Source organism: Ambystoma mexicanum, chromosome 3q, assembly GCF_040938575.1.
Source record: "Ambystoma mexicanum isolate Mex_15411 chromosome 3q, UKY_AmexF1_1, whole genome shotgun sequence".
Lineage (NCBI taxonomy): Eukaryota > Metazoa > Chordata > Amphibia > Caudata > Ambystomatidae > Ambystoma > Ambystoma mexicanum.
The window spans coordinates 614515511-614538558 of NC_090926.1; the positions used below are offsets into that span (position 1 = coordinate 614515511).

Below are 23048 nucleotides of genomic sequence, written 5' to 3' on the forward strand. Positions count from 1 at the left end.
GTCCATCTTCCTATCATGGCCCTCCTTGCCATATTATATTTTCCTCAATAGCAAGCTTCTATATGTCTCATCTACCTTGCGTTACTGCATATTTAAATGTAATGGTCAGCAAGTTACTTTATCTTCTTTTGCATACATGATTACTTTATCATTTCGTACATGTTTCTCTTGTTACTTTGGTTACATTGTAACTCTTAAATATTTTCATATCATTTCAGTATGCCCTCATATATCTTCTTCATGACATCAATCTGCCCTCGTCAGATGTCACTCAGCACTACATGATGTCCAATGGTGCACAATGGTGCATGCAAACATCCTTCCACTCTCTCAGTGCAAGGGTACATTTGGTATGGTTGTCTACCTACATATCATCTCTCGTACACTCGATGCGGCATAGGGACAACACAGGGGGTCCCACATATAGCTCTTCTCCTGCTGTTCCAGTATTATGGCATTGAGGGGAGTCAATTAGGGTAAATGCGTCCACCTTATCCTCTACACTGTGGACAGGGTTTATGTGTCTGAAGGGTGAGGCTGCCCCCTTGGATAGAACAATCAACGTGACATGGGGACCATCTTGAACCAAGGGGTTACAGGTCATCTGGCCATCATGAATTGACCTCACAAGAGAGTGTTGAGAATAATTATCGAGATGTGTTTAATGAGGAGTTGGGATGCTTGAGAAGGATCCAGCATCACATCTGTCTCAAATTAGACTTGGCTTCAGTTTCTAAATGTTTAAGAAACATTGTGGCCCAAGAACTGAAGAGACTGGAGGAACAGGACATATTAGAAACTGTAGAAACTGCTGAGTGGGTCTCGCCTGTTGTAGTGGCATGGAAGGCCAATGAGCAAATCCGACTTTGTGTAAATCTGCGGGCAGTAAACCATAATATGGTGTTGGATATGTAACCCTCACAAATATATGAGAGGTGGTAAGGGTGGTGGATGATGCCAAGGTGTCCAGGTCAAGCTATGCTTAGCTTTCTGTAAGTGTACAACCTTCATTTTGCCTGAAAACATTATCTGTTCAAAAGGATGAAATTTGGCTGGCCTCTGTGGCGGTTGTATTCCAGCACATCATGCATGCTGTATTACAGGATATTGAAAGAGTACCATGCTGCCAAGATAACATACTAGTTTCAGCTTAAACAGAAGAAAACATGACCAGAGACTAGCTAAGGCACTCAGGATACTACGGGAAGGGGAATTAACTGTTTGGGAAGAGAAGTGCCATTTTAGGGCAAGGTCAATTGAATATCTAGGTCATAAAGTGATTGAGGCTCGGTAGACCCAAGAAGAGTTTGGTCTCTGCTATTGACGTTTTGGCTGTCCCTAACGACTGGCGAGACATAATGCCACTCCTGGGTCTAGTGGAGTACTATTCCAAGTTAGTGACCTGCTTTGAACACAGGGGCAAGAACATACAACAGCTATGGAGAAGGGATTTTGATGAGGAATTTGAAGCTATTAAGTGGGCCTTAATGGGTGCAAGGGCATTGGCCCAGTCCAACACAGAGTTTGAGAAACAGTCATGATAAATGCCAGTGAGACTGGACTGGGGGCAGTCCCACTACATAACCAAAGGTGAGTAGATAGGGGCATTGCTTTCACCTTTCATACACCGAGAGGAGCACAGTTCAAATATTCAGTGATAGAGAAGCAGGTAATGTTTTGTGTGGATAATGAACACATTCTGTACATGTCTGTGGGGGCATAAGTCCACAATTCAGACCAACCACATGCTCTTGCTGGGTATTTTTGCCAACAAGGGGCTAGATAGTTCCTTACACAAGATAATGAGGTGGGTAACATCTCTGTAGTGGGATAACCTTTCTGTCAAACATGTCCCCCAGAAACTAAAATGTTATTGCTGATTGTTTGACCCATGCCTAAAGGGCAGAGCAACAAGGAGAGAGAGAAAATGAGTGTTTGAATCATGATCAGCAGGTGTATCTATATCTGGTATATAGTGAAGCAATTAGTAAGGAAGACTGGTATAGAGAGAAGAGGGTGAGGTGTTAAAGGAGTTATTTCGGCTGGTGGAGAGAAATTAGCATGGGTCAGTAGTTGAGGAGCAACACTAACAATTCCATAAGGTAAGGAGGAGTTGTGCAGTGAGGGTGGGCACATCTGCAAAGGTGGATAGGTGATACCCACATTGACAATCCAAGAGAACATTTTGGATGCAAGTCCAAGGAACACTTAGGGATGGCAAAGATCAATGGGAGATTGTGGGGCGACTATCGTTGACCTGCAGTTGACAGGGATACCGAGAAATGGTTAAGGAGTATGTGTTATGAGGAGAGAGTGATAACATTGTAAGGAATCAGATTCAACCATTGAGACTGTTAGAATTACCAGATATTTATTGGGATTTTATAGCCTGGTTTTGCTGGGTCTGCTGGAATGCCAGAGAGAGCGGAAGAAGTACATCCTTTTGTTGCTGGATCTGTACTTCAAGAGAATGGAAGTGAAGATGGTTTATGAGGCAGACTGTAAGGCAGTGGTGAACTTCTTGGATGATATGTTTCAGAAGGACGGTTATGCAAGATGCTCAAAGATCACAGCTTGCAATGACCTCTCCTATCGTAGAATCCTTTTTAAAGGATATAGGGGTGGTCCACCATAAAACATCTTTGCATCACCCCAAAACTAATAGGGCTGTTTAAAGATTCAACCGCACAGTAATGTTCTTAGTGAGTATGGCAGTTGGTTCAGGGAGCAATAGGAAGGGGGAAGTTGAAAAAGAGTCTGATTGTACAGACCTCATGCCACAACTTAATACAATTTCAGGTACTCAAGGGTACTAAAAGACACACATCTGTGTGCCTCCCATGGTTAGGATAAAACCAATTTGTGGAATGGGAGGAGAAATGCATGAGGTAGGAAGTCCGAAGAAATGGAGTGGTTTGACCAGCGTAGATATTGCCAAGAGATCGAAGTACAGGTTGGCGATAAAGTTTGTAAGGAAATTGTGATTGAGCCAAAGAGCTTCAGAAGGTGATGGGGGCCGCAGAGTGTAGTCAGAGCACGCCAGTATGCTGTTGTCACAGAAGATTGGTACAAGGGAAGATTGTCTCCCAAGTATTGGGCTCTGGCAGTCATTTCAGGGAAGGGAGCTGTGTTGTATAGGTATGTTCTTGGTTACAGTACTTAGGGCCTCATTACGACCCAGGCGGTAAGTTACCGCCTGGGCCGTCACTTTACCACCATGGCGTAAACTACGTTTACGCCATGGTGGTTGGCGGACTTACCGCCCCATTCCGACCTTGGCGGGGCGGTAAGTCCCCAATCCCCATTTACCCTTCCCCATTCCCATTTTTGCCCCATAGGGCATAATGGGAGTGGGGAAGGCGTTAATTACGCCACCGTAAATTACGGTGGCGTAATTAACTCCATGGTCCCTTAGCGCCATGGATTTTAACACCCGCTAAAAGCGGGTGTTAAAAGCTCCATGGCGCTAAGGGACCTCGTAATTGGCGGTAAGGGGTCGGCGCAGCTAACGCTGGCGTAAACCCCTTACCGCCAGGGTCGTAATGAGGCCCTTAGTTTCACCATTGTTTCAAAATAGAAAATAGTTATGTAAGATTACGTGGCCCTGATTCATAGATTATTTGCACTGAAAAAAACGGGATTTGTGCGCCATTCTGCCGGCAAATCCCGATTTATTAAACAGGGATATGCGGGCAGAAAGACGCACAAATCCTGGTTTTTTTCGGCGCAAATAATCCATGAATCAGGGCCCCTGTGTGCTGTACTAGTAGATAGTACTATGTAATAGTACTAGTACTATGTACTATGTAGCGTGAATTCAGGCGTCAGTCGTATATTGAAACAATCCAGAACTGTGGTAATTCGAGATGCACATCTGGCAGTCAGCTAAAGGGCTGGCGAGCTGCTCCTGGTGGCCTGTTACCACATACAAGGACCTATACTTGCTATATAATAAAATGAGTGGGAAGCGCTACTGGAGTGTGTGCCTCACCCTGGTGCCCTATATAGGGTACCCACCATAACATATGTGTTGGACAGCACTACTCGTTTACCTTTAAGCTGCACACGCACAGCGTTTTATGACTGCTGTCATAATTCAGCTGGAGAAAAGGGTCACTAGGAAATTTGACCAGGATCGCACAATTTGCACACAGGGGGAAGCTTGCAGTAGAATGCACATCTCCAACTTCCATTCCATTGCTGGGTTCTGAATAAAAATAAAGTTAAGTTTGAATTTCCTTTTGTGATATAGTCAGCTGTAGTTAAGAATGCATATTATACCAGCTTGCTGTTAATTGTGTATGCATAGAATACTGTTAGTTGGTTTATCGTGATATGCTCTGAAACGCATATTGTCTTGCACAGTTTAATGTAACATTTTGTTGATAGGCTGTTTCCCAACGCCATGTCCCGAAACCATGGGTTTGTGGTCATATTTGTAAACAGCACACACACATATTGTATATGAACAAATACAGAACAACAAAAATAATGTTAGCTGACGTTTCCATATTTCTTTATTTAAAATAGTGTTGCATAAATTTGCAGTAGTTGGGATAGAAGTGTTGCATAATTAAATAGTTTGCCTACGTAGTTCTTTTTTGAAAAAAGTGCAGCTTCACTACAAAATTGAACAAACATTTTTCACAGATGTACAGTTGTGTTTTGAAAGCAATGAATTCTTTTCACAAGACAGTAGGGGAAGGGGGCGGATTAAGAGCAAATCCTTCAACAAAGAGACTCACATGTTTAAATAAGGGGATTAAACATGTATTTGTATATTTGCAAACAAACATACCTTTTGATTTGCAATTACTCATGTAAATGTGCATTAGTTAAGGCAATAGAAATGTACGTGCCACTGTACTGCTATTTGTGCGTTTACATTTAAAAAAAAAACACATACATGAGAAAATATAATACAACTCTTTGTTGAGTGGAAGTATATACATGGCAAAGCACATTAATGGCAGTTTTTACAACATTTTTGGTTAGTCTGGTGTGGTATCTTCTACTTGAAGCACTTTTCTTTTATCACCCTGCCTAAGAAACATTTCATTAGCTCTTTTACCATATCATGCTTTGCAAGAAAAGGGCCCATTTTCACTAATCATTAGTCTCACCATTTTAGTGACAAACTATGATACATTAATATATGCATCGATAGATGTATGCTATGAAACATTGATGGAGATGTTCAGACCATATAAATAATATGATACATTTAAGATGCCTGATAATCCTTTGATTGGCACCAACAAGAAGTCAAAAAAAAAATCTTCATTTTGTCTGTTCAAGATGTTGGCAACATCACTGCAAGGCTGGAGTTCCCACACAGCACACTTTGAAAGATTTTAGCTTGCTATACCACCTTCTTTGTAGGGGTTGTATGGAGCCTGAGTGAATTAATAAGTAACAGAAAATAATCTTAATTCCATCCAAAATAAACCAACTCACCACATTTATTTCGAATATCAATGCGGTCATAAATAGCTAGTGTGCTCTAAATTACTTATTTCAATTTCTAGCTTCCTGTAAAGTACATCTCACAGTGTTATCATTTAGTTATTTATAATGTTAATCAAGTAAAACTATAGATAGGTAATTAAACAGGCATTTAAAAGATGCATTGTTTCAGTAAGAGCATGTCAGATTTGCCACATGTGCAAATGAATTAGGCAAAGTTGAAATGTTCCCTTAGTTTAAATGAATTTTCTGTGTTGTGATTGGGATCTACAAAATACATTTCTTGCAAAACGTTTAGAGACCAAAACAGTTTGCAATACTTTGAACCAAGTATCATCAAGCCAAAAGTATAAGGTCACATTCACAAAGAAGTTACCACATATAATGTAGAGCTACTTTCAGCTACTTCTTTGTGAGTCTGAGCATATAATAAAACAGTCCTCTAAGATTTTGAATGCCCGTTATTCTATTTTTGCATGGTTGCCCGAATCATTTTAAATGAACTAATCCAGTGAGACACACAGAGTTATTCATTTTCCAAATTGCATTTAGAAAATATCATTACACTATTACAAAAACGAATCTAAAATGACTCTGCAAAACTTGAACGACGAATTTGCATCATGTCTTTATCAAATAATACTGATTTCCTTCATGATGTATGCAGATATTAAGATATGGGTCAAGATGACACATTTTTTCCACATTTACACACACATACATACACACATACACACACGAGCAAATATGTAAATTATACCTTTGCACATATGTTTTTTTTATCAACGTTTTTCCAACAATCATACATTCATTGACTTTAAAAGGACATACGTGCTTTCATTGTCAAAATAATTAATATTTCTCTTTCAGGGGTCTCTTTTGAGGTGCTTCAGTTTCCACAAATAGAACATTATCCCTTTGGAACAGGGAGTGCGGAAAGTTAATGAAAGGGTCAAAGGCAGAGTAATATGGAAGTACATATTTTTTGTAATGTATGTACTAAAGGGACATTGGAGGGTTGGCGGCTTCAATGATAGTTACATTTAAGGACAGTGATGAATTACAGTTGCAAACATGTTGACTAATACATGCCTTTTTCATCAATACCAACCAAACTTGTAAATGATAAAAAAAAATATGGAGGAATGTGTGTCCATTTGTTAAGGCACTCATAATTAGCCAGGCATTCCATGCCTTATATTATTGCTTCATTGAACTCATTCTTTGTGACAAGCAACTGAACTTTCCCTAGCATCTACTGAACCGGCCAATCTGCACAAAGACCTGAAAAGGCTGGAAAAGAAACAAAACACAGGGAGACTCTTTTACATAATCAGGATGCATCTGTGGCATTGTGAAACTTTTGCAATGAACAAACCCTCAGAACAGGTTGATGTAAGGATTTAATTATGGCCTGCTGATATTACCATTGCCCACAGTTATATACATTTAGGCAGACTGACCAACTATCTTTAAAAACATAGTTTTAGTACAGCAGAAAACAGTGGAAAATATTCCCTACTCATTTCTTTCTTGTGAAGTCACACGAAATTTCAAATTGCTTGCCTTTTTAGATCGGTCTGGATTTTGCCACATGCCACGACTTGGGATGGCTGCACCCACGGGGTCTCTACATCGAGCACCACTCACTGGCAAACGTTATGATGGACCAGCACCACAAGCTGACAATTAACCAATGTGCGTGAGCTGTGGCCTATGTTATGATTGGCCAATGGGGGAGCTGGATAAGCAAGCAGGAGGGTGGAGGGTGCAGTCCAGCCTTGAGTAGTTACTCTAATTCCTAAAGTATGGTAGCCATTTGACCTATGTAAGATGGGTTCCCTTAGCTCTGCAGTCACAATGGTGAAGAACTACATTTTAACACGATTAGTTAATATTATTATTGCCTTTGTAAGAGCAGCACTCTAACTGTTTGGGGTCCAAGTGCTACTAAACATCTGTATGGAATGCCTTCAATATTATCCATTCACAATATACAAAAAGCAAAAATAAAGCACATTGTGGTCGAAAATTCTATTCTAACAGTGCACAGTGAACATATGTACAATATAAAAAGGGTGATTTCAATAACTGTTGTAAAAAGCTACTTCTAGTTTTCCATAAACGCTTGCAAAAACCTTCTAATTGTGAAAAGGGTGAACATATATATTTTTTTAATACAAAGGGCATTGGTGCACTTCTGAAAAATCCTCCAGCAGCTACCAAAATCTATATACATATATACATCATATTGAGTATACAAACATAGGGCGGCTAACATTTCATATAATTTACACTGCAATTGCTTCCATAATGCCTGCATCTCAAAGGGTCATAAAATGCAACTTCATTTGCTTTCCAGTAACTCAAATATTAAATACATATTCCTCATAAATGTTCAGTGATTTCTTTCAAACAAATGGTTCCTTTGGCAAAATGATGAGTCATATAATATCTGAGACGCAGTTGTGGTCACATCTCAATAGCTTGTTGGGGATTTCTTGCGTAAATTGAAGGTGCGTGAGTGGTCCATTTCACAGTTCGATCAATAAGAAGATGCGTCTCCTAACACAATCTTTGATTCCAGAGGTGTCAATGTTTCAGATGTTACTATACAACTGACTCTTGCTTTTTATGTGTATTTCTTCTGCTGGATTTATGTTGTGATATATTCATTCGTAGACTGTTTTTTCCTGTGAGGACTTGGTTAGTGTTCCAATTAACCTTTTGGAAATAGCTAGAAGAGAGACACTTACAAAACCAGTACATGGAGGACATCGCTTTTCCACAAGTGTATCCTAACATTCCTTACCATGGTACTTAATACTCTATCTTGAGAATTAGGTCTAGATGCAAAGGGCCTTCCTTTCATCTGCTCCTATTGTCTTATCACTCTCTTCAGGTATATTTACACTGGTCAATCAATATATCACATATCGATATTTTGCATATTGTTGCAAACCACTTATGGTCCAAGCAACAGGGCTTGGGTCACATTTGAAGTGCAAAACTATTATTCTGAAAGAAAATGTAAGCATGCTCGGGTGGCTTATTTTCCTTCTGAAAAGTTCCTCTTTAAGAAAAGTTAAGTGTTGATCCCTCTAAAAATTGAAAAGAGTATTGCTTGGATAAGAAAGCAGTTGTGTGATATGCGAGGAGTGATTCACGCCATTTGGCAAAGGGAGAACATTTTCATCATTAATTATGAGGAATCTGGTGTACCAAAAATAATCCAATTATTTTTACATTAATAAACTATAAAACAATAAAATAAGCTTTAAAATAAACTTTCACCTGTGTACTGACTCAGTATAGAACCCCACACATTTTCTTTGGTGTAAACAGCATTGGTTTTTGGAAGGATCTGTGGAGAGAGCTGCTTATCTTTAGTTTGTGGTTCAAACACGTCATTGATGTCCATAGTATTGGAAGTCACAACTGTAGCAATCCTTACCACTGCTCTAAATGAAGGTCCATGGCAGTGTTCAAATTGAGATCAGAGACGTCTAAAAAATCTGTGTTAAAAATGCTGGGGCCACTCGTGGTCAGAGACACAAAGCCAGTTGCAGAACTCGGCGGCGTCAGATCAAGCCATTCCATGCTTTCCCATGGCGATTCAGTAAAGCTCAAGTGTTGCAGCACTGTACCCTCAGAAACTGTGGGTGAAATCTGGGTTGGAATGGGTGGGAGTGATGTGTCCAAAATCTCGCGTGAGGTAAGCACCTCCTCGGGCACTTTGCCTGAAAATCCATCGATCATGCCTTCAAAGTGACCTTCTTCAGTGGCAAGTTTAAGGTGGGGGATGTCACTAACCCTTCGTGTTGGGCTGCGGGTATTCAGTAAGACTTCAAGATGATTGCCATTGTTATTTGTACAGTGGTCAAAAGGAAGATGGGTTGGAGAAATGTGCTCAAATGCAGTAGATGTTTTCGGCAATGAAACAGTCGTGTTCCCGGAAGAAACCGTTATTTGAGGCACTTTCTGGATACAGGAACGTTCTTCTTTGGCATTTGCTGGCATTTCTGTTCGTATAAAATATAGAAAATGAAATGCGGTTAAATAATGTTAATGGGTATTGATATCATACACATAGCATTAAAACATGTCACACTTCTACTGGCTGGGTTTGAGCTATGCTTTGCAAATCATAGGAATGTTTGAGACATGTTATATTGACAAAAAGAGTTATTGATGCATAGGATATGAGAGTTACATCTAATATAATTCACCCATATGGTACAGGTTGATGATATTCCCTGAAAGACATGTTTTCTCTACTTGCAGGTCTACAAGGCCCATGAAAGCTGAGAAAACGCCTTTCTTCAAAGGTAAGCAGATTTACAGAACAGAATCTCCAAGCTGCAACACCTCTGCACATGGGGACGTAGTCATGTGTGACAATCAACTTGCGGAATGTGGTAGGGCTTACGTCACAGGAGGTGATGATACATATACAAATACATCCCCCGATTCACAACTGGATGAACTTTTGTATATGTCAGGATTTTGATTCTTTCCATGTGCCTGGTTTCCCACGTCAGAAAGCAAGTTGCAGGCAATAATGTGTAAAGATGGCCTGCTTTATTTCAGAGCCACAAATAGAGATGCTCATGCTTGGCTAGAGCATTTCTCTTTATCTTTTGAATTCTAACCACCCAAGCCGAGGTGAAATGTAATAACAGAATTCGGAGTAAACTGCCCTTCAGGTCGGGTAACTGCAAGTAGGTTCACAGAACTCCTGTGTGTGGACAGCTCGTTGCTTCCATCTATACATGTTGGTTTAGTTGTCTTAGGTATGTTCCAAGGTCAGCAATTCACCTGACGTTTGTATATGTATGGAGCAGCTGTTTACAGGTCTCTTGTGCCTGCAGTCAGTCCTATTAGTTGCTAGTTTCTGTTGTACATTAGAAATAGAGAGATGAGATTTGCGAGGCCCCTCACATTTATTCTTCAAAATATCTTGTTAATTGGAGGGCCATAGAGGGCAAGCATAGCTTTAATCACAGTCCATGTAAAACAATTTATTTACAGATCACGTTCGTCCTGTACATATTGCTGACATCTATGGGTGACATAAATAATATGTAATGGGTTATGATTTGTTTTTGTAAAATCACCAATTTGAGCATTCTTTAAAGCCACCATTGAGAAAAGGCATTTAGCAAATTGGATATATTTTTAAGTTCGGGAATGGGTGTGTAGAGACTGGGAGTGGCTATCGGGGAGAATGCTAATCTTCAAAAAACAATGCCGACTGGCACCAGAAAATGATCTGCCAATTGCTATATTGGCAGCCCCTAGTAAAGTCTTTACTGCTATTATTTAAGGAGAATTGAATATATGGGTTACCAAATTGAACATCTCTAAATTTCAGGTGAGTTTTCGCAGGGGATTGGGCACTTCTATAAACGGTCTGATCCTCTCTTGCTTACGCGGCCAGGCCAAGAAACCACATACTTTCCCTATATGCATGGCAAGTATTGATATTTCAAGCGCATTTGATAGAGTCAATAGGCATATGCTGTGGAGGAAATGCGTACTCGGTGCATTCCAGAGAGCATAGTGGCGCCTATAGCCTTACTTTATGCTAAAACTAAAATTAGAGTTTGCCTTATGGCAGAGTGTCATCTCACGAGACCTATTTATACATTTCTGGGGGTAAGGCAGGGTTGCCTATTGGCCCACCTCCTTTTTAAAATATATCTCTTGAATATTAAGCTCTATGGCATGATTCTTCGGTTTTGTCTGTTAGGTGGAGTCAAATGAGCTGCACTGGCTAGCATACATTGACAACATCTTACTCTTTGATCCCACCCCAGTTGCCTTACAAAGCCTTACAAAGGAAAATGCCCGGTTTCTTTGATTATGCTCAGGAAAACAACTTAGTAGTAAATGGATGACTTTATAGGAGCTGACGAACTTCCTGAATAATATAGAAGGTATTCTCTGCAAGTGAGTCTTTGGTTTACCCAATGGGATGCCCAATGCTATTATACATCATGAATTAGGCCTCTCATGCTTGGGCTGTAAAGCTTTGCAGAAGAGGTTTGGCCCAATTATCAACATTTCTGAAGGCAGATGGTCAATCATTATAATATGATATCAAAAACAAATTGACTTTTAATTACATCTAGTCGCCATTATATATTGAGATGGCTAAGCTTCACAAACTATTAGGAAAGATCGGAAATGATGTATTGAAATTACTTGAGAACCGTCATAAAGTTAAGATAAAGCTTCAGCGGTTTGACTGGTGCAAAACAGTCAACGTAGTTGATTCATATTCCAGCTATAGGGATCATCAAAAGACTCCTAGAAGAACTGGTTCCTTTCCAAATTACTTAATTCAATTTTCCCGCCAAGCTAAGAGGTGCATTTTAATGAGATTCAAATGTAATCTTCTTCCTACAATGGAAATTGAGGGTACAAAGATGGTATTACCACGTGCCTCAAGACTATGCAGAGGCTTTATGAGTAATTCCACTAATGTGTCACTAAAACACCTGGTTATCTACTGTCCTGTCTTCCATAAGTCCTGTCTGCCAATACTTCAAAGATACAATATATTTACATTTTGAAGATGGTGATTTAAGTCTTTGGTCCAGATTGCTAGAGGGGAACAGTGTTTCACTAGTTTTAAAACTGTGTACATTCTTGACGAACATTCTTTCAACATTGTGAAAGTGATCAATTCTAGATGATGGCATTTTAATTTTGGGATAATATTATTGAATAGGCATTTAGAATGTGTAGGTTTTTTCTCTTTCCCTTTCTTTTTTCCTTTTTTTGATATGATGCACTGATTTATGTATAATGCAGGTTTTTAAATTTGTTTTGTTTATAACCTGTGATAGAAAATTAATTTTGAAAGGTGTTTATAAACCAAAACACAATAAAAAACACCATTTACAAAAATGGCAAAAAAAATTGGAAAATAGGAAATGAAGGGAAAATGATGTAAAACATTTTAACATTGATGCTTACGATATATGCAGCATGAAAATCAAAATACAAAAACTCTGTACTTTTCACATTACTTTCAGGATATCTTTCATTCGATTTGAAGGTTCATCTTTTACCTAAACAGATACCGAAGAGATAGAATATCTTATGTTGATATTATCTTTCAAGGATCACATATATTTTCTTTTAATGTTGTTGGTTAATGACCTCACAAGAGAACCCCCCATTCATTTTTCTGTACTATTAATGTGCCACATAGTGTGGTTGTTCAACAAAGCAGAAAGAGGATAGGTATCAACTGTATTGAATTCTAAACTTTTGCAGGAGTGCACAATAGTGGACTTCCTAACAAAACACAAACTTCTCAATACTCTGAATTAAAGACAAACTTGGCAATCAGATAATCATGGGGACCTACATTACATACCACTTTTTTCTGTCAGGTCTACCAATCGTCTTTAAAATATATGTTTAGCTTTTGTGCCACGCTTTACATTGAGAATTATGACTACTTTAAGTATGACCTGTTCATTAATGAGCCAGAGAGTGACAAGAACCCATGTTTCATGTGTGGCCTCGACAGGTTGGCCAATCTACTTGCAACCATAAAATGCCTTTTCCCAACAATCATCAGTGTTTAATTTGGATATTCAATGCAATGTTGTGTTTGGGAGAGTCAATCAGTTTCCTAGACAAACCACATGTCACTTTACCTATGCAAGATCTCTGCTGAAGTGTTATCATAATACACCATTGACTGGCCATGGGGTAGAAGGAAGAGGGGTTTTGTCAGTGCAAATAGGATTAATGAGCTTGGAGATAGACAATGAAATGAGCCATCACTCTGCACTCCATTCAGCATAATACAGCATTAGTGTAAAAGGCATTTGAGAGCCAGTAACTCACCAATTGATCAACTCCCTAGTCAATAATGCTCTAATGATTTGCAGCAAAACGATATAAGCAAAATAGAGCCATCAAATATACCATTTGTAAAAACATTTATCAATAATTGAACTGGAACTTTTTACTCAACCTGGGTATTTGCATCTTCAGGTCAGCGTATTTTAATATGCAAACACGTTTTATGAATCAAATACCAATCTGTGAATGCTGGAACACAAGGCATGAACCTTGTTTATAAGGTAGCCACAGAAAAAGTCGGCAGAAAAATGTTGAAAGGGCAATAAACTGAATATTTCTTTGCAGTTTTTTCCCCAAATTGGGGACATATTTAAGAAATACATGGGTGGGGGGGGTAAGGGGAATAGGTAAGGTGAAGGGTAGAGGGGGGCTGGAGGCTCTCCTCGACGTTTTAACCACAAACAAAGATGTGTTTATTTCTCATTTTGAAATTTTAACGTTCATCCTTTTATAATGGGAGTGTTTTGTAATTGTTCCATACCTCCGCTCTCAATAAGGACATCAAGTAGTTCATCCATTTGCTGGCTTCTTGTAATTTGCTGTAAGAATAGATAAAGAATGTCATAGCTTGTTTTAAAATGAAGTGTCCTCATACAGATTTGATCACAAACAAAATACTGAACAAAGGTATGTGCTGAACCTACTCATGCCTTTCCCAGTGGGAAAATAAGGACAGCAACTGGTGGTGAAAAACGTTCCACAATCTCTCTCCTCTGCCTTTGGCCCCCATGATTTTACTTACACATACACCACCATCTGATCGCTCTAGGAAAGTTGCCAACATTGCCAAGCTCCTGGATCCAACACTATCTGCCTCATTACGCGGTGGGCAGTAAGGGGTTAACGGCGCTGGAAAAGGTGCCGGAGCCATTAACCCCATACTGCCCTATTACGAGGTCCGCTCACGGGACCCGCTCTGGACGTCTGGTTTTACCAGACATCCTTACCGGGTCCAGGAGTGACCTAGTATGCTAACAACGGGCCCGTCATTAACGGGCCCGTTGTTAGCATGCTCCCATTCCCATTGAGCCCTATGGGGGCTCAAATGGGAATGGGGATGGTCCGGGTTCGCTGAATGGGGAAATACCGGGCCCTCCAAGGTCAGAATGGCCCGGTATTTCCCCATTCAGGGACCACGGACCGGGACCTGAGTTTGCCCTTAAGGGCATGGCTACCTCCAAACTCGTACTGAGGCCCATTGACTTTAACCATCCATTTTTCTTCTGAAACTCAGTTATGCTGCGTTAGGATAGCATAACATTTATGTTTTTGCTTTTTTCAAATGAACACCTATACCGTTTGTATGGCCTCCACTTTCCATTCTCTGATTGGTTGAGCAACAGTGTGATATTACTTGGACACAGCAATCCTACGTGTTACAATGCATGCTTAGGTAAATGAACAATGAAATGACACTAAACAATGCTGCTTTAGCCTCATTACAGGTCATTGTTAAAAAGCTCCATCCCGGATCAATTTATTTTAATGTATATTTGTTAGCAAAGCCTTAAAGGAATAGTGTGCTCAAAAATATTATTGGCTTAAAAGATGGGCAATAATAAAAAACATATACTAAACATCTTTTTAAAGAAAGTTCCTATGTAAACTTTTGAGCAAACGAGGCTCAAAGCGTTTACATTGGAGCATCCATTTAATTTTGTCATTTCAAGCAGCCTCCTCTATTCATGTTAAGCTCTGCTCTGGTGGCACTAATCAAACAGCGAAAGCCCCCTACTGGGAGCGATTGCTTACTGCATCCAGAGCAGAGCTAAACATGAAGAGGAGGTTGCCTTCACTTTCATTTTATGTTTCTGGTGCTCCCCAACCCCAGTGAAGCACAGAAAATGTAAAATGAAAGTCAGAGCAATCATAAATACTTTGCCGGCTGGCCGGAGAGTTTTGATAATTGCTGTAACTTTCTTTTCTAGTTTCCCATGAGCGGGAAACTAGAAAAGACAGTCGCAGCAATTATCAAAACTCTGCTGGATGCCGGCGAAGTATTCATAATTGCCTGGAGAAGCCGACAAGCAAAGGCGTGGCAATTATAAATACAACGTTGTTGATTTATGAATGCGGTGGCTTCAGCTTTGAGTCTCCCAGGCTCCCCCGGGCTGGGGGAGCCCGGGAGACTCGAAACAAAAGCCGCTGCAGTCATGAATAAAACTCGGTTGTATTTCTGATTGCCGTGGTTTTCTTTTCTAAGTTTGCTGGGATCCCCGGTGCCCGGGAAACTTAGAAAGTAAACCAAGGCAATCAGATCTACAACTGCGTTGCATTTATAATTGCTGTGGTTTTTAAAAAAATACAAATAAAAGCACTTATCGGCAGCAGCCTTCCTGCCTGCATTTTCTGCTCTCCGGCAATAATAAAGCAAAAAACACCTACTGTTAGCTTTCGCTTCATTAGTGCCGCAAGGGCTGAGCTTAACAAAAGCACAGGAGGCTCATCCATTTAACAAAATGGATGCCTCCTAGTGCTTGAAATGTTTGTGTTTGAGCCTCATTTGCTCAAGCCATTACATAGGAACTTTTAAAAAAATATTTTTATAGATATTTTTGGTTATGGGCCATCTGTTTAGCCAATACAATTTTAGAGTGAACTATCTCTTTAAGAGGAGCACTGTGCCCATCTTATGTTTCTATTTAATGGGATGGAGTTCCATTTGTTAGACAACTTAATGTCATATGATCACAAAGCATATATATAGATTAGGTTTTAAATCAAACATTATTTGTTTTAATTGAATCTTGTTTGGTAATATATTGGGAACTGAAAACCTTTGTTTCTGTTATACTTAACTATAGAATGTGGACCTTTTGAATCACGTCGTCTTCGCCATAATAACCAAAAACACAAACAAGGAAACATAAACTTATATGCCAAAACTTGATTTGTTATATTTTTGCAGGACTCGCTCATCATAATGGTGAACTCCAGTAGGCTCTTGCCTCGGATGTTCCAAGCCGCTGCTTGAGTCTGCCATGCGTTTGCACTTCCTAGAGTGCATAAAAGTGCTTCCACTCCCGCGGAGTGTTTAGAAGGTGCTTCATATAGAGAATTCTCCATAAAACAGGGCACCCCAGGCCCCAGTACTGCCCAAGGTATATTGACATTCAGGTGAATGGACTCTCCTGCTTTACATGCATATCTGAGTGTTTAGGCGAAAGTAATCCTGCTTAACTATCACATCAGTAGGACATACCAGATATGAGGAGATACAAAAAGCAATATCAGTCACAGGAAGTAGACATGCAATGCATATTACTAGGTTTGATTTTACATATCTTATGTTTACACCATTGTGATAATTCTATAGGCTTTCACATAAAACGTGAGTAAAGAGCGTCGCATAACACAAAAATGTAAAGGCATGTCCTAGATGAACAAGCTGGCTAATGAAGTGTTTAATGGCGGTATGCGTTCAAGCTGCATCCAAGTCTCGGAATTATGCCAGTGTATTAACCAAGCACATGGGCATAACGGCTTTTTCCCCACATCAACCATTTCTCGTGAAACTGGCAAATAGAAATTTGAAACCAGATTTCATGCTTCCTAAATTTGCAACTACACACCCAGACACCAATTAAGACCTGTTGTTGGATTTCTGAGCAATAGTGTTTGAGTTTGATGCAAGCGTGCCCAAAATTAATTACAATACAAAGGGACGTGTGGCCGTGTCCACAGTAGCTATGTTGACTTCACAGTACATTGAATTTATGATTTTGGCTTCTGAGCAGGCACTGGTGTCATTGCCTGCCAGGATGTTGCTAGCGCTTTTGTAACTGAATAGCTTTTTACTTTCATCTGGATTAGAGAACTACATATCTGTAATGCCTAAATATGGAATGATGATCATCTGATGTCTTTGGGATCCGCTGGTAGAGCCTCACTTTCACAGTTTCATACTAGCATGCAGCAACATCATGTAATTTTACAATCCCATTGAAATGTGAAAATGACGTACTCACATTGCATACTGAAAAAACTGAAACCATTCATGCATTTAGTTTTACAATACAATGTTCCAAATTTGTCCATGAAAATGACTGTCTAGAAACTCATGAATTTTGGCCAAGCCTCTCAGCTTGTAAAGAGATCTTTTTTTAGTTTATTATCTACATAGATCTCTTTATTCTTTTAAAATGAAATGTATTGAATGAAATGATGAATACATTTGTTATGTTTAACACTTTTTGTAAATTGTGAGAAAACTGTGTAAAAAGTCTTTATATGACTAATATCACACAATACAAAAAAATACAATGTTCCTAGAATTAAATTCATTGCGGCCCCTAATTCCCCCCTTTTGTTAAGAAAGAAACAGACTATTAGCCATTTGCGAAAGAAAATAGAAGTTTTTTTACCTGCTTAACTGCATCCTCATAAGAAGGAGGCTGCTTTGTCTTTGCAACAATTGAGTTTGAGTTACAAAAAGTTGGGGAAGTGATGGAAAACTTCTGGCCTGCTTGAGCAGTGGTAGTGGCAACAGGCATCTGCATGGAAATAGAAATAAATGCAGTCAGCTCTGTATGTAAGATTCATTGCTTATATTCACAGTGCATGTGCCACTGTTGCAATAGTGATATGTACATGAAGTCATCCATAATACAAATACAAGTAGTGCTTAGTTCAAAGAAAAAGACAAGGGGCCTGATTTACAAAAATGTTTAATATGGGAAAGTCCTATTGAATTTTGTTTGTAAATCTGGCCCAATGTTTTCAAGGTCATCTGCAGGCCATGACTTAAGTATTAGTTTGGCACTGATATTATATCATATCTTGTTAACAAATTAGATCCACTAAAAATACATTCCTCTGACAGTTCTATAAGCCTTGTAAACGAATAACCGTATATCAAAATGTAGTGATGTCATCATCTGTGTACTGAACATTGTGACAGAATGCCATCTTGTGAGGGTGTGTAAGTCCTGTTTTTTTTTAATTAAAATAAAATAATGCAAGCAATCTAAAAGGGAGGCTGCTAATCAGGCACCGGTTTTATAAAGTGCCATGCCAAAAACATAGTCATACATGTTCCCTTGCTGGACCACTCTACTGACAATTTCATCACCTGCCCTTCAGTGGCAAGGGGCAGGTTCAGGGCTCACTTGTGCATTCCTGACAGCTGCTGTGTCCCAACATCACTGCAAGCAGAGGTGACATTTTACCATATGCATCTATGATTCAAAATGTAATTATTGTAGCCTTATCTGTCTGGTGGCAGGTTAATCTATAAGAATACACTATATAGGGTTATAACATGCTGACTGATAAGAGCACACATATTAAATCCCCACCAATCTTATATTATAAAAGTGTCAGCTCTGTCAGCCCAGACCAGCTATGTGAGGGCAATGTGTGTTCATGGCAGCCTGGCTGGGGGTACTGCTCTAGTGAGACATTAGTCTTATGCAGTTTTCCTTTGATCCCCTGAAGGAAGGGTAGCACCTACACTTAGGTATAAGAGCTCCCACTAGGAGATCTCCTGGGAACTCTGCTTCAAATGGACACTCAGTTAAGAAAGGCAAGTTGCTCATCAGGATGCTGCAAACCAAAGGGCCTTTGAAGTTGCAGGCATGGGCAGGAAGTGGACCAGAGAAAAGGTTCCACCACCTTGATTTTCTGTGGGGCTTTTTTTCCCTTTCTGAACCCTTCATTTCTTGTGAAACAAGGCACTCGGGGTATGATGCATGAAGGCAAAGGCAAAGGAAATTTGTTGCAATGAGAAGAATTTGACTTCTTACAGCAGGCTTGTTTCTGCTCAATCCCCGGCAACCTTTTACATTGACAAGGAAGTTGTCTCCTTATTTACTGGACATCAAGAAGAAGACATCCCAGGAAACTAACTGCATGGACTGCGAAGAGCACAATAAGAAGGACTCACTTTGTCCTGTAGGATCTGGATTGGGACTCCTAACAACCAGAAGCCCAAGAGCAGCTGGAATCCTGCTTGCATAGTTTTGAACAGCCTTGAAACTTCTTTCAATGCTCTTTCAGCCAACAGGACTCATGTTGTTGCTTTGGCACTCTTGCACATTCCAACTGCTTGCCTGCATCTTCGAACCAGTGAGTCACTGCATCACACCTACATTTCTCATCACCACATTGGTCCAAACACTGGCTTACCAATGTGGAAGCCTTCACCTTGCCACTTTTTCAAGCACTGCATCGAACCAACAGGATTCTGCCTTGACCCAAATCAAACCTCAACTCGAATTGTTGGAAGCCATTGAGTCAGTAACTACTCGACCTAGTGGTAACATTGTCTCAAACTGACTTGACTGCTGACACAACCCTTTTTTCGACCCTTCAAACTGCATTATTTCGAATGCAGCAAAAAAATGCACAATACCTTTTATTAATGCTGACTCGCCACCTTGATCAACATAACTTGTTGCATCGCGACCTTGGTACAAATGCAAGGACAATGCAGAGAAGCCCCTTCAATGCTATCACCACCCAAGAACAAGCACAAGATACTGTTGAGAAGGCCTCTACCCTGCGAGAAACCAGATGGTACTCTCACATCTACTCCCCTGTTCAGGTCACCAGGGAAGGTCCATAGCTCTTGGATCCAGACCCTGAGGTGGACAAGCGAGGGAGGATCACCTGAGTGGAGGGTCCTTGGGGATTGGAGAGAGGGTACCTGATTGCGAGACATGGTATACCCCCTTTCCTGATATTAAACTCCCCTCCCCTCCCCTCCCTTACCTTTATGGGCTATTGTCAGTCTAATTTCATCACCCCCTTTAAATCCCTCCAGCGTACTGGGAAGAAGAAGAGGCAACTAAGAGCACTGCAGATTTGCCATTGCAAAAACTTCTGTGGTACTGTGACGAGGAAGAGAGGTTTAGATGCATATAGCCATGAGGATAAGGCATGTCACACTAATGAGTTTACACAAAGTCAGGCAACTAGGAATGATTTGTTCCACCTGAAATCCATCAACAGTCAGGGAACATATAAAAGGCGGCGTGCAAAAGGAGAAAGAGAGAGAGGTACGTGACATATGAGTGCTGCAGAAGGTGCAGGAGGACTGGAGAACCTGAGAAGTGCTGTGCAGAGGGGATGAGAAGCCAAAGCGCTAAAACGCTGACAAGGTTCCTGGGAGTCCCGCTGGGATTACAGAGCCAGACTGGGAACCCTTATCAGTAAGGCAGAAAGCGACCGCTGCGAAGAGCAGAGGCAGAGCACAGCATGGAAGCAGGGAGGCACGGAGGAAAGCATCCAGCGTAGCAGAGTTGCAGTCTGAATGTGTCAGTGCCACTCCAGGAGGGGCTGTTAAGTCTGATGCTTGCAGTCTTGAATACCAAACATAATGAAAGCTGGACACTTGCAATTTTGAGTTAGAAATCCTGAATGCTTACAATTGTGAATACCGAATGCAATGAAAAGCTGGATAGTTGCAAATCTTGAACATTGAACGAGATGAGAGGGACTACTGAGCCCTTATAATGATCAATTGTGTATATTGATGACTTTGGCAAGAGAGGCTGCATGAGCCCCCATAACAGGAATTGAATAATGTCATCATTGCCAAAGGGATACCTCCAGAACAAAGTGAAAAACTTAAACTTGTGAACCATTGAATATCAGTTATGGGAGACTAATGGCTGCATGACCTGTGATGGGTGGACTGTGTGGTCTGCCAACTGCGTCTTGACCATTACGTTTCCTATGGTCAACTTTTGTAACATCTTAACTACAATCACAAGCAGGATCTGTGGTTGTTGGTTGCGTGACCTGTGATGGGTGGACCGTGTGGTCTGACAACTGCACCTAGACCAGAAGCCATGAAAGAGTTGACAAGTAACTAAGATGTGTGAACTATTGGTGATGTCAACCAAGGAAGGGGTTAATCAGACCGTGTATTCACTCATGAACTCGTGAATTTAACAACAAGTGAATTTTGTGAATCTCAACTGTTGTGTTTTACTCTTGGTGGAGGGAATCCTAAGAGTGGAATTTGGAGAACCTTTGTCTTGGGGAAGGGAGTCCAAAGACCACAGTATTGTGTACACACTTATGTTGAGTTTGAACTTGGGGAAGGGAAATGTAATACTTGTGAATCTATGGAAGGTAACTTCAGAGTTTGTTAAGTCCTTGCTGAAAGGAAGTTGCTTTGGAACTGCATTAAATTTGAGCCAGTGAACTTTAAAGGACCTTAACTTGCTTCTCTTTGAATATTTGGTTTGGAACACTGACTTGTTGGTTGAAGGTATTTCCCCATTAGTTTTGTTGTAGTTGTGAGGACAAGCATAGGTTGTGACACAGAAAGGCTTTTTGCTTTTGGACTTCCTGACATAGACTTCCTTTAGATTTCTTTAGGCAAGGAAATCCTGCCATAGTATAGGGTTAGTTAGGTGTTATAGCATCCTGACTATTGATAAAGTTTGGTTGAATAATAATGTTTTCTGTGTCATCTTTCTGGATACCATTGCTGTCTCACAAACCCTGCTCCACTTTACGGGACCTTAAGCACTTTTAAGACCCTTTTCACACCTTTTCCTGGAAAAACATACCCTTTCACCATCCATTGCTGCAATTCCTTGCCTTATAACCCCTACTTAATTACCCACAGTCCTATTCCAGAGATCTGGGGTTTTACTTGTGTTGTATAGTTAGTTATTTGCATTTCTGATTGTTTAATTAAAGTAGATACATTTGTATTGAACCTTGATTGGACATTCTGTCACTTTGGAGTATTTGCACTATTGCTTATTGGCTTGCTACTGTTACCCCTTATCACCTCTCCTGAGAGTATTGACTGCCCTTGACCTACCAAAGGAAATATAGGAGGCGGTGTACCCATCTGGCTGTGTCTGTTTTACACTGAGATCACAGCTGGTTTAGCAGTAGTGTGGCGCTGAGTATGCAGTTTAGCCACTTCTCTTCCTGCACAGCAGCAGTCATTTTGTTGCATATTTATCTGAAGATGTCCTTTTCTTGGTTTCCATTGAGTATAGACTTGGCGTATATCATGATGTATTCCTAGTTGCTTGAATAGGTTGCTCATGCCACCACCAATGAGTGCATTCTAAGTATGCATGCATGCATGTATGTACGTACGTACGTACGTACGTACGTACGTACGTACGTACGTACGCATGATGTATTGAATTTGATATAATGCAAATCTGGGAAGACATAGAGTGATGGCCATCAAAGAGATACATGTGCATTAAAGCTCTACTATGGCATCTTGAGCCGGTGGTGTCAAATCTCTTCAAACTTGGATTTCAGAGCTAGTATGCCACCAAAAGAGTAAGGCATATGTGGTGACACGCAACAGTTCACCCATAAACAATAACATCACTACTTTACTGTGATCAATTAATGCTGAGTTCTGACGTCACAATGCACTCACTACTGTTCCCATTCAACATCAACTTCCAAATAAAACAATGCTATGGGTGATCCTGTTTCCATAATACTTTTGCATGAACCTTCTTTCTCTGAGAGTTCGCAGTATTTGGCTGATAAGGCAAGAAGTCGGGTCATTTTGTTTATTGAGTACACTGGTGTAACTTGGGCATGTATAGTATGAATCTTCCTAGAGGTTACCACAAATTGTAAATAAAGTAAAGGCTTTGAAAATAACTCCTATTAAATAGCCTTATAGCCCACCCTAGTGGGAAATAGCCACATTAAATGCTGACTCCGTACTACTGTCCTGAGTGAAGGACATGGGCCAA

At 40.2% G+C, this 23048-nt stretch overlaps 1 protein-coding gene across 1 annotated transcript in view; it reads right to left on the reverse strand.

The window, feature by feature from the left end:
• Positions 1-4494: 4494 nt before the first annotated feature.
• The window catches only part of MYOCD (myocardin), a 197839-nt gene continuing 179285 nt past the window's right edge, over positions 4495-23048 (reverse strand). The window contains exons 11-13 of the mRNA XM_069654513.1: positions 17718-17846; positions 13835-13892; positions 4495-9488 (exon numbers count right to left, since the gene is read on the reverse strand). Coding sequence (XP_069510614.1) covers positions 8917-9488; positions 13835-13892; positions 17718-17846 — 759 coding nt within the window. The 3' untranslated portion in view covers positions 4495-8916. The remainder of the gene's footprint in view (positions 9489-13834; positions 13893-17717; positions 17847-23048) is intronic.